Source organism: Pungitius pungitius, chromosome 1, assembly GCF_949316345.1.
Source record: "Pungitius pungitius chromosome 1, fPunPun2.1, whole genome shotgun sequence".
Taxonomy (NCBI): Eukaryota; Metazoa; Chordata; class Actinopteri; order Perciformes; family Gasterosteidae; genus Pungitius; species Pungitius pungitius.
The window spans coordinates 501,919-514,206 of record NC_084900.1 but is presented as its reverse complement, the minus strand read 5'-3'; the positions used below and the strand labels follow the sequence as shown (position 1 = coordinate 514,206).

The following is a 12,288-nucleotide window of genomic DNA, read 5'->3' as shown; positions in this document are numbered from 1 at the left end:
GTAAAGCTAGTAGTATGTGAAGTAATTTGGATCCAAGTAAACAATTAATTAAGACCGCAGTAAACCACACCATAATAGTCATTTATGATAATTTCACTTTATTTTGGATCTTTTGCTTGTCGTTGACACGTCGCGCTGCCTTCGTCTCTCCGGGTGCGTGCTGGGATTTGTAGTCCTACACTGACAAACTCAAACAGTCGGGATCTGTTCTGGGGACTGCAAGTACCGGCATGCACCGCGGAACGTGTTGCGCATGACAACCAGGCATCAGACGCCACTGTGGCTGCTTCTCCACACTGCTGAGGTGGGTTTATATTTCATCGGAAAGCTTATGAAAACATTCGGCTTTTAATAATATAAACGTTAACTAACATCAGCTGAGAAGCCTGTTTATAAGTTGACGACGGTTGTCCACCGGATGTGACGTCTGTTTCCGCCTGTTTGTTCTCTTTGTGGCACTAGCTGGTTAGCTCACCGGGAGCTAGCCAGCTAGCCTCGGTGTGAACTTGGCTGTATTCAAAATGGACCAAAGGTGGACGGTCCACGCTGCGAGACGTCGTGTCGTTACGGTTCACTGAGACACAGCCCCGGAACCCGAGCAGCGGCTTCTGTCTACGGTCCGTGGCACTGCTCACGTGAACATGCGAGACCGTTCTGCAGTCTGGTGACGTCACTTTCGACTCTGCACCCGACTCGAGTCAGAAATGTGCCCGTTTGTGCCCCATCAGTTGCTGCAGTTCTCCAAGACTTAGAGTTAGAATTCTTTGTCTCCTGACTTCACCCCAGACTCCACCAAATAGGACATTTACATTTCTACATTTACATTTAACTGATGCTTTAATCATATGTGTCATATAAGTACAATAAACGCAGAGGGAACAGGCCAAAACAAGAGGTCTTACCTAGTCCAGGTGTTGTGGGTAGAGGTGTTACCTAGTCCAGGTGTTGTGGGTAGAGGTGCTACCTAGTCCAGGTGTAGTGGGTAGAGGTGCTACCTAGTCCAGGTGTAGTGGGTAGAGGTGCTACCTAGTCCAGGTGTAGTGGGTAGAGATGTTACGTAGTCCAGGTGTAGTGGGTAGAGGTGCTACCTAGTCCAGGTGTAGTGGGTAGAGGTGTTACGTAGTCCAGGTGTAGTGGGTAGAGATGTTACGTAGTCCAGGTGTAGTGGGTAGAGATGTTACGTAGTCCAGGTGTAGTGGGTAGAGGTGCTACCTAGTCCAGGTGTAGTGGGTAGAGGTGCTACCTAGTCCAGGTGTAGTGGGTAGAGATGTTACGTAGTCCAGGTGTAGTGGGTAGAGGTGCTACCTAGTCCAGGTGTAGTGGGTAGAGGTGTTACGTAGTCCAGGTGTAGTGGGTAGAGGTGTTACGTAGTCCAGGTGTAGTTGGTGGAGGTGTTACGTAGTCCAGGTGTAGTGGGTAGAGGTGTTACGTAGTCCAGGTGTAGTGGGTAGAGGTGTTACCTAGTCCAGGTGTAGTGGGTAGAGGTGTTACGTAGTCCAGGTGTAGTGGGTAGAGGTGTTACGTAGTCCAGGTGTAGTGGGTGGAGATGTTACGTAGTCCAGGTGTAGTGGGTAGAGGTGTTACGTAGTCCAGGTGTAGTGGGTAGAGATGTTACGTAGTCCAGGTGTAGTGGGTAGAGGTGTTACGTAGTCCAGGTGTTGTGGGTAGAGGTGTTACGTAGTCCAGGTGTAGTGGGTAGAGGTGTTACCTAGTCCAGGTGTAGTGGGTAGAGATGTTACGTAGTCCAGGTGTAGTGGGTAGAGGTGTTACGTAGTCCAGGTGTAGTGGGTAGAGATGTTACGTAGTCCAGGTGTTGTGGGTAGAGGTGTTACCTACTTTTGGATGTTGTTGAGTGTTGCAGATTGATGCACAGCGGAGCAGTGACCTTAGGTCAGACCAGGTCCTGGATGTGGACTGGACCTGATCAATCAAGGTGACGTTAGACCATGTTGAATGTGGACTCTCGTTCCCCAGCTGAAGAGATTTGGAGGCTGTTGCCATGGAGCCCGCATGGCGACAACAGGGCAGGGGGCGCGGGCGGAGTCAGGAGGCTCAGGGTGAAAGGTCACGACCCCCGCAGAAGGAGAAGCCGCAGTTGGCGGGAGGAGTGGGAGGGAGACCCGACCGTCAACTTGGTGAGAACGCACATTAAACACATCTCATCGACAGCTTTCTCTAGTTGCTGCGACTCATCTCTCTCCTCTGGACGGACAGGTGTGTCGGTCCAATCCAAGTTTGAAGAGATCCGGAAGTCCAACCAGGCTGCTGCTCAGCGATTGGTGGAAATAAGCTCCTCCTCTGATGATGAAGACGACTATGACGACGATGATGAAGAAGTAGAGGTCAAAGTTGCCAATAAGGATGGAAAGAGAGGGAAAATCTTGGCCTCGACCTTCACCACCTACACTGACCAGACAGGTGAGCCAGGTGTCGGCATGGCAACACAGAGTCACCTTCATGCTAAGCCAAGCTAACCCTGCGTAGCTTCATATTTACAGTAGAAACCAAATAAATGTGTTTCTCTCTCTGCTTGTACTTGTCTCCCTCCCTCAATCTGTCCCTCCCTCCCTGTCTGTCCCCCTCTACCTGTCTGTCCCCCTCTCCCTGTCTGTCCCCCTCTACCTGTCTGTCCCCCTCTCCCTGTCTGTCCCCCTCTACCTGTCTGTCCCCCTCTACCTGTCCGTCTGTGTCCAGGTGGTGATGCCACCGGTCTGGTCAGAACTGGCCAGTATGTCAGTGACTTGTTTCAGTCTGGAGCTCTCACCTGTCTCATCTGCATCGGCTCCGTCAAGAGAACACAGGCGGTGAGACACACACACACACACACACACACACACACACACACACGTCACATCACACACACACACACACACGTCACATCACACACACACACACACACACGTCACATCACACGTCACATCACACACACACACACACACACGTCACATCACACACACACACACACACACGTCACATCACACACACACACACACACGTCACATCACACACACACACACACGTCACATCACACACACACACACACACGTCACATCACACACACACACACGTCACATCACACACACACTGCAAACATTGATTAGGTTTTTTCATGATGTCATTACCTGACTTGACTAATCATGACCCCCCCCCCCCCCCAGGTGTGGAGCTGCTCCAGCTGTTTCTCTCTCTTCCACCTCCCTTGTATTCAGAAGTGGGCGAGAGACTCAGCCTTCCTCGTCTCCTCCATCACTGATGAAGACTTCGGTCAGAAGCTGCATCCCTGGCCCTGGTGAGGATGTCTCCCCCCAGCCCCCGCTCCTCCCCTTCTTCTTCCTCCTCCTCCTCCTCCTCTTCGTCGTCCCCTCCTGATATTCTTGTGTTGTGTCTCAACAGTCCAAAGTGTCGAGCAGAGTATCCTCCCAGTGCGACGCCCAACAGGTATCCAATGATCCTCATCATCGTTGTTGTTGTTATTTATTAGAAGACAAAGAGCTTTGTCCTCAGTTTAACTGTAGAAGCGTCTGGCTGCGACCAGCAGGTGGCGCCACACCTCCACGTCTATCCCTCTGCAGGCCTTTGAACTGAGTTCAGTAACAATAAAAGAGCGTTCCTACAAAATAAAAGTTATTGTTCAGGAAAACACACTCAAGTTTAGTTTGTGATTGTATACATATTATCATTATTATATTGTTTTATTTGTCCATGTATCTTTTATTTTCATACATATATAGCCCATACATATCATTTGTTCTATGAAATGTATTTTAATATATTTTATTATTTTAACTTGATCAAGGCTTTTTCATTTATCACTGTGTGTGTTGTGTTCAGGTACATGTGTTACTGTGGGAAGCTGCAGGACCCTCCAGCTGACCCCTGGTTGGCTCCTCACTCCTGTGGCTCCGTCTGTCAGAAGGAGCTCAAACCCACCTGTGGACACACCTGCCTGCTGCTCTGTCACCCCGGTACACACACACACACACACACACACACCTCTGACATGTGGCACCATGCTATCAGTGTAGCCACAACGTCCTTCTGTCCTCAGGTCCGTGTCCTCCCTGTCCAAAGATGGTGTCTGTTTCCTGTTTGTGTGGCAAAGCTAAGCCCCTCCCCCGTCGCTGTAGCAACAAGGTAAACAAGAGATTTGAGGAAAACCTACTACTCTTCTGCTGCATGATGGGAAATGGTCTGATGTGTGTGTGTGTGTGTGTGTGTGTGTGTGTCCAGGCGTGGTCCTGTCAGCAGACCTGCAGCAAGTTGTTACCCTGTAAACAACACACCTGTACAGAACCCTGTCACAAAGGTACACAACAAAACACACACACTTAAAACATCATTGGTACAACATGGCCGCCTGTAACCTGTCTCCCTCTCTGTCCCCTGTCTGTCTGTCTGTCTCAGAGTGTAGTCCTTGTCCTAGAGTCAGTATTCAGAGGTGTGTGTGTGGCAGAGAAGAAGCAGAGAGAAGCTGCTCCAGCCCTCGTTGGACATGTCCCCAGGTACAAGTACACTGGTACTACTACACTGGTAGTACTGCGGTACGACACTAGACTCCACATGACTCCTCCCCCTCCTCCCTCAGGTGTGCGGCTCTCTGCTCTCCTGTGGGAATCACACCTGTGAGGTTTTATGTCACGATGGCGCTTGTCCTCCGTGTCCTCGCTCGGTCAGCAGATCCTGTCCCTGCAGCAAGACCAGTGAGCAAATACACACAAATACACACAAATACACACAAATACCAAGTAACGGTACGCGGCTATTTTCAGCACAAATAAACTGCTCCTATTTTTATTAATTAACAATAATGCAAACTTCGTGTTGTGTGTAGAGTCGTCTCTGCCCTGCACAGAGGAGGTGGCGCCCTGTGGGGACACATGTGACCGTCCTCTGTCGTGTGGAAAACACACCTGTTCAATGAGGTGTCACCGAGGGAGCTGTGAGACCTGCAGACAGGTACGACACACATGCACACACACACACACACACACAGACTCACACACTCTCTCTGAACTGCCTGTCCTTCAGGAGGTGGAGAAGGAGTGCAGGTGTGGAAAATACAGGAAGTTGATGTCGTGTCATAAGGAATACCTGTGTGACTCCAAATGCCCCAAAACCAGAGGGTGCCAGAGACACCAGTGCAGGAGGAAGGTAAGCATCATCATCATCATCATCATCATGATGACATCGTGTCATGAATGGAGGCTTCTAACGAGCTGACAGATCATCAGAAGCTCTCTGGATGTTTAAATGTCAGCTGAAGGTCGGACTGCGTGTCATGTGACACGAGGCCCGATTCGATCGCTTTAAATGTCGCTTTAATGTCGCTTCTTGTCGTACCTGAAGGCGAGACACCTGAACTCAGTTTCCCATGATGCCTTGTTTCAGTGCTGCCCTGGTAACTGCCCCCCCTGTGACCAGAGCTGTGGTCGAAGTCTGGGGTGTCGCAACCACAAGTGTCCCTCTGGCTGTCACCAGGGTAACACACACACACACACACACACACACACACCCACACACACCCACACGCACACACACACACACACACACACACACACACACACACACACACACACACACACGTCACATCACTGTGTGTGTTTCCGGGTGGCAGATAGCTTCCTGTGTCTGTTGTCGTCTGAACGATTGCAGAAATGAGATAATTAATTCGTCCCTCTGCCTCCTGATTGTGCGTCTTGGTGCTGATTGGCTGCTTTGACCTTTCAGGGGGCGACGGGTAAAAGGTTTTGTGTGTGTGTGTGTATATATTACACATACGTGTGTGTCTGTCATTCAACTGTCCCCCAGGTAGCTGCTATCCGTGTCCCGAGTCGGTGGAGGTCACATGTTCCTGTGGTTCCACCGTCCTGTCGGTCCCTTGTGGACGAGAACGCAGCACCAGACCTCCTCGCTGCAAAGAGACCTGCAGGTACACACACACACACACACACCTGCTACCTGTGCCCCGCCCCCCTCTAACCTCCACCCTCTCCTCCAGGCAACCTCCGTCCTGCCACCACCCGAGCAGAGAGACCCACCGGTGCCACCCCGGGCCCTGCCCCCCCTGCAGGCTGCCCTGCCTGCTGCCGCTGCCGCGCTGCAGCCACACCTGCCCGCTGCCCTGCCACGACCAGGTGCTGGTCAAGTCCCAGCAGGTACGCCGCTCAGCTTAGCTTAGCCTAGCTTAGCACGAAGGCTGGGAACGGCTAGCATGGACGTTGCACCCGCCGGCTCCTCTTGAGTCCAACACAGACTGTGTGTGTGCGTTCAGGTGCCGTTAGCTGGTCCGTGGGAGCAGCCGTCGAAACCTGCGTTTGTGCAGAAAGCTCTGCCCTGTGCCCCGTGTCAAGTCCCGATACCGACGTAGGTCCCCACACACACACACACACACACACACACACACACATAAAGTAATATAGTAGAATATATCAGAGGTGGTGTGTGAGTTATGTCACGTGGCAACCTTTCCTGATTGACTATGCCCTTATCACATGACCCTTTGTTCACCTGGTGTAGAGCAAAGGCTTCTGCACCTTGAGGAGAGAGAACGGGCTGCAGGGGGAGGGAGGGGGAGACGAGAGGGGGAGGAACCTTCACTAAATGTGTTTGACTTTTCTAAAGGAAGATCTTTATCATTTGTAGAATTCTTATTTCCAAGCGTGTTCTTCTGGATCATTCGAGTCCACTCTGAAACTAACGTAGATCCAGATGTTCCAGTGTGTGTTGTTCTTTGTCTGAGCCCCCCCCCCCCAAAACCACAAACAAATCCCAGGGTGCTTTGCAGCTGTCAAGGATCATTACATCTGAGATTTAAAATCCCACTGTGTGTGTATATGTTATATATAAATAATACATACTTATAATACATGAAAAACCACTGAATGAATGTGAATAAATGGAAGCAGTGAAGATATTACGCTGAGAATAAAGTTAATGGAATGAAATGGTGAAGAGAAAACATTTCCTAGTTATTGGAATGAAAAGTGAAGAGATGTTTAATGGATTTGTGTTTTTCTCTTTCAGGGCTTGTTTTGGAGAACACGAGGTAAGAACCAGTTTGTTCCCTTTGACTCCCAGTTCATCACCAGTTCATCACCAGTTCATCACCACTGGCTTCCTGTTTCCTTTTCCCTTCCAAAACGTCCATTAGTTTGTCCTTCTGACCTCATCAGTCTGTCTCTGTCTCATCTCCTCTACTTGTCCTCCTGTCTCAGTCTGTTGCCTTTCATGCCATTTAGTTGCTTGGTATTCAACACACACACACACACACGTACTTACAGACACACACACGTACACACACACACACATACACACACACACACATACTTACAGACACACACTACTCTAGACACTCCAGTAAGACGTGTGTGTCCTTCAGGTTAGCCCGGTGCCGTGTCATCGCCAAGGCCGGTTCTCGTGTAAACGACCATGTGGGCGACCTTTGACCTGCGGAAACCACGACTGCCGCCAGGAGTGTCACCTGGTTACCGACGGCAACAAGGTGGTTGCCTCGTGATGCCACTAGTTATGACGCCGTGTCTACAACACACTGACCAATCGATAACTCTCTCCGCAGTGCGACGTGTGTGACGAGGGCTGCTCTAAGCCCCGCCCCCCCGGCTGCCCTCACACCTGCTCCCGCCCCTGTCACCCCGGCAACTGCCCCACCTGCAGCCAGATGATCCGCCAACGCTGCCACTGCAAGATCAGCATGCTGTACGTGGAGTGCACGTGAGTACGCAGATGTTTGTTTACTGTACAGCACGCTGCTGCTGTTGTTGTTGTTGTTGTTTGAGATGGTCAGATGAGTCGTATGGCTCCTGTGGTTATGGAGACAGCTATCTTGTTAGCATGCTAACCAGCTAGCCTTGTCCTGTAGTACCACTTGTATCCTAAGGAGGCAACAGTGAGTCAGGTCAGGCTCGACCAATGAGAGAGCACCAGGAAGTAGAGTTGCTGATAACAGGGTCACAAGCCTCTCCATAGGACTCTGGGAGCGGTTGCTAACGCTAATGCTAACTGAAGTTGTGTCGTGGTTGGTGTACTGCGCTCACACGTTGAGGTGTTTTTGCAGGAAGTTGACGTCAGCTGACCAACAGTTGAAGGTGAAGTTGGGCTCCTGCAACAACCAGTGTCCTAAAGAGGTGAGTGCACACACACACACAGACACACACACACAAATAACTCGTGTCCTTCTACGGCGGCCTGAGCAGGCTCCCCGTTGAATCATGGGACTTGTTTATCAGGGTTTTGAAGTGGGGGGGGGTGTTGGTATGTGGCTCCTCTGACTTTCCTTCGTCCCCATCAATGCTTGTCGTGTCATGATGTGAGCAACAGTATCTATTGCTGCAGGGATCAATTCAGCTCTGTGGCGCCAGGCGACACACACACACACACACACACACACACAGTGTGTACTCTTACCTGGAAATGATTTAGCTTTTTCATTCTGGCGCTCACTCACACACACACACACAGACGTTTGTTTGAAGTGTGTTTGTGTGTTTTCGTAGTCTGCAGTAACTTAAACTGAGTCTGATCTCACACAGTTGGAATAACAAACACTTTTGGTTTGATTTCTTCTGATGTCTGAAGATCAGAAGAGTTTATTCTCTTCTGTCAAAGAAGAATGTGAAATATCAATGACGTAGCTTTACCTATTTTACTGGTGTTGTTTTTAGCTGCTGATGGTGGTTGTTGTTGTTTCAGCTGATGGTGGTTGTTGTTGTTGTTGTTGTTGTTTTTAGCTGAGCTGTGGGCATCGCTGTAAGCAGGTGTGTCATCCAGGTGTGTGTGCAGAGAAATGTCAGCAAAAGGTGAAGCTGAGATGTCCCTGCAAGAGGATCAAAAGGGTAAAACAAACACACACACACACACATGCATATCCCCATCCTGTGTGTGTGTTTAATTTGTAAACCTGTGTGCGCAGGAGTTCTTGTGCGCTCTCTCTGATCAGTGTGTTGTTCAGTGTGACGACGCCTGCAGAGACCAGCAGAGGAAAATCAGCAAGGTACACAAACACACACCTGTACAACCACTGAGTGTGTGGCCCCTGGATACACACTAATGTGTGTGTGTGTGGTTCAGGTGAAGGAGGCGGAGCAACGAGCTGCTCAGGAGGAGGAGGAGAAGAAACTTCAGGTGATCATCACGCATTAATTAACGAACGGAGATCTGATTGGTTAATTGATCGTTAATTGATCGTTACATTTGTTAAAAGCTCACATGTGTTTGAATCTTGGCCAATTTTATTATATGTTAATAAAATAATTTTGCCAGGAGGAGCTGGAGGCCTTCGAGAAGCGCCAGCAGCGAGGTGGGAGGCGGAGCAAGAGGCGCGGGAGGAGGGAGGAGGGGGAGGACGAGGCGGGGGGGGGCAGGAGGAGGTGGTGGAGGTGTGTCGCCCTCGTCCTCGTCCCGCTGGGCGGAGCTCTGCTATCAGTCGCCGCCTACTACCTGCTGACCTCTTGACCTGCTGCCCTGAGGTTCTGCTCTCACTTAACTCCTCATTTAATCGCTTTAATTCTTTTCATTTTCTTTAGGAAAATTGGAATGTGATTTAAAATTATGTTTCCGTGCAAATTACCATTTATTAGATTTAGAAATTAGAAAGGAGAACATTTTTATTGATCTCAAATTGCAGAATAATTCTACCAGTTTTTTATGGTTAATCAGGCTGTTTGTGTTTGACTTCCTGTCAGGAGGCTCCAGAAAAACAAAATGATTTGTTGATGTTTTACTTTTGTCCCTGAAAGTTTATTAAAGTCCTGAAAATGTAATAAAACAATCATTGATAAACATGCAGGTTTCATTCATGTTTATCTTTGGGTTCAGAAACGACAGAAGTATCGTACTTGCTTCTTTAGTTTTACTTTAGATTCCGACAGATTTCCCTCCGGTGGAATACGGTCACATTCACTCGTGTTGGAACACAGCGCGAAGCCGGCAGACTTTGGGTCGCTGCTCTGTGCTCGTTAGCAGACTTCAGGGTTCCAACCGCCGAGGGGTTTCCAGCCCGCTGACACGAGTAAAAACAGACCTCGCTACTGAGGTCCACAACAGGTCCAGGTCCATGTCTTTATCTCCTAGACTGGACTACTGGAATTCACTCTTTACTGGAATCACTGGCAAACATATCCTAAAACTACAATACAACCAATACAGGGCTGCCAGGTTACTGATGAGAGTCCATCCTGCTCTACTTTAGCTCGGCCAACAGTCTCCCTGACCTCCTGAGGGCAGCACGCTCACTGGACTCTTAAAATCATCTTATTCTGCAATGCAACTTTTAATCTTTTTTACCCTTAGGTCTTCACTAGCTTTTACTTGATTTATTTCAACCGTTTTGCTGGCCGTGTCGCACTCTGAGATCTGCTGATGAAGAGTGCGTTATGAATAAAATATATTAAGTAAAAGCAGTGAAAACACTCCTAGCTAGATAACATGGCTAACGATGGCTAGCTATAGCTAACAATAGACACCAAGGCTAATGATTACTAACAATGGCTACTCTTATCTAATGATTGCTAGCTATATCTAACAACAGATATACCATGGCTGACGATGGCTAGCCATATCTAACGATTGCTAGCTATAGCTAGCAATAGACCAGAGGTGGGACAAAGTCATTGTTATGCAAGTCATAAGTAAGTCTCAAGTCGTTGCCCTCGAGTCCCGAGTCAAGTCGAGTCAAAAGTCAAAGCCAACAAGTCTCAAGTCGAGTCCAAAGTCTTACCATTTTAGTTTCGAGTAATTTCAAGTCCTCTTATTATAGTGGGGACAGGGAACCCTGGGTGATGGTGCGCTGCCTCACAGACCTAGACTACGAAGGGAAGAGAAGGGTAATGGTGGATCGACTGTGACTGTGTTATAGTACTTTAAAACGGACGTTGACATAATGTTGGCGAGGATTTCCATCGGAGTCTGAATCCGGGTTCAAAAATCCCGATTTTTGTAACCATGAACGAGCTGTCTCGTTGATACGGTCAAATGGACTGCAGTGATTGGATGTCGTGCAGGCAGCGCTCTCTGCATACAGGTGGCGCACATTTTTTTGACAGATGCAGATAAACAGAGCGGCGCGGCCGTGTAAAAATGTTTTCCCCCAGTTTTCATGGGAAGTAGCAAGTCTTCTCGAGTCAAAAGGCTCAAGTCCAAGTGAAGTCACGAGTCATCGATGTTCAAGTCCAAGTCGAGTTGCAAGTCTTTGTACGTTTTGTCGAGTCGAGTCTGAAGTCATCAAATTCATGACTCGAGTCTGACTCGAGTCCAAGTCACATGACTCGAGTCCACACCTCTGCAATAGACACCATGGCTAACAATGGCTAGCTATAGCTAACAATAGAATCCATGGCTAACGATGGCTAACGATGGCTAGCGATAGCTAACAATAGACACCAAGGCTAACGAGGGCTAGCTATAGCTAACAATAGACACCATGGCTAATCATTGCTAGCTATAGCTAACAATAGACACGAAGGCTAACGATTGCTAGCTATAGCTAACAATAGACACCATGGCTAACAATGGCTAGCTATAGCTAACAATAGAATCCATGGCTAACGATTGCTAGCTATAGCTAACAATAGACACCATGGCTAACAATGGCTAGCTATAGCTAACAATAGAATCCATGGCTAACGATGGCTAGCAATAGCTAACAATAGACACCAAGGCTAACGAGGGCTAGCTATAGCTAACAATAGACACCATGGCTAATGATTGCTAGCTATAGCTAACAATAGACACCAAGGCTAACGATTGCTAGCTATAGCTAACAATAGACACCATGGCTAACAATGGCTAGCTATAGCTAACAATAGAATCCATGGCTAACGATGGCTAGCGATAGCTAACAATAGACACCATGACTAACGATGGCTAGCTATAGCTAACTATAGACACCAAGGCTAATGATTGCTAGCTATAGCTAACAATAGACACCATGGCTAACAATGGCTAGCAATAGCTAACAATAGAATCCATGGCTAACGATGGCTAGCTATAGCTAACTATAGACACCATGGCTAACGATGGCTAGCTATAGCTAACAATAGATACCATGACTAACGATGGATAGCTATAGCTAACTATAGACACCATGGCTAACGATGGCTAGCTATAGCTAACTATAGACACCAAGGCTAACGATTGCTAGCTATAGCTAACAATAGACACCATGGCTAACAATGGCTAGCAATAGCTAACAATAGAATCCATGACTAACGATGGCTAGCTATAGCTAACTATAGACACCATGGCTAACGATGGCTAGCTATAGCTAACAAT

At 48.5% G+C, this 12,288-nt stretch overlaps 1 protein-coding gene across 1 annotated transcript; it reads left to right on the top strand.

The window, feature by feature from the left end:
- Nucleotides 1-201: 201 nt before the first annotated feature.
- On the top strand, nucleotides 202-9,800 carry nfxl1 (nuclear transcription factor, X-box binding-like 1). Its single transcript, XM_037479006.2, has 25 exons — nucleotides 202-304; nucleotides 1,975-2,135; nucleotides 2,215-2,418; nucleotides 2,695-2,804; nucleotides 3,159-3,289; nucleotides 3,394-3,438; nucleotides 3,832-3,965; nucleotides 4,049-4,134; nucleotides 4,231-4,306; nucleotides 4,405-4,502; nucleotides 4,586-4,700; nucleotides 4,832-4,956; nucleotides 5,029-5,151; nucleotides 5,389-5,479; nucleotides 5,809-5,929; nucleotides 5,999-6,155; nucleotides 6,272-6,363; nucleotides 7,024-7,045; nucleotides 7,379-7,501; nucleotides 7,577-7,731; nucleotides 8,075-8,144; nucleotides 8,748-8,852; nucleotides 8,930-9,010; nucleotides 9,088-9,141; nucleotides 9,280-9,800. Exons 2-25 carry the CDS (start codon nucleotides 2,000-2,002, stop codon nucleotides 9,469-9,471), a joined length of 2,646 nt encoding a protein of 881 aa, XP_037334903.1. The 5' UTR covers nucleotides 202-304; nucleotides 1,975-1,999; the 3' UTR covers nucleotides 9,472-9,800.
- The last annotated feature ends 2,488 nt before the right edge of the window (nucleotides 9,801-12,288 follow it).

Bases quoted from the DNA above. Each gene is read 5' to 3' on its own strand.
- nfxl1 (XM_037479006.2), top strand. From the start codon at position 2,000: ATGGAGCCCGCATGGCGACAACAGGGCAGGGGGCGCGGGCGGAGTCAG. The intron at 4,503-4,585 runs GTACAAGTACAC...CTCCTCCCTCAG, and splicing joins CTCGTTGGACATGTCCCCAG to GTGTGCGGCTCTCTGCTCTC. The intron at 6,364-7,023 runs GTAGGTCCCCAC...TTTCTCTTTCAG, and splicing joins TGTCAAGTCCCGATACCGAC to GGCTTGTTTTGGAGAACACG.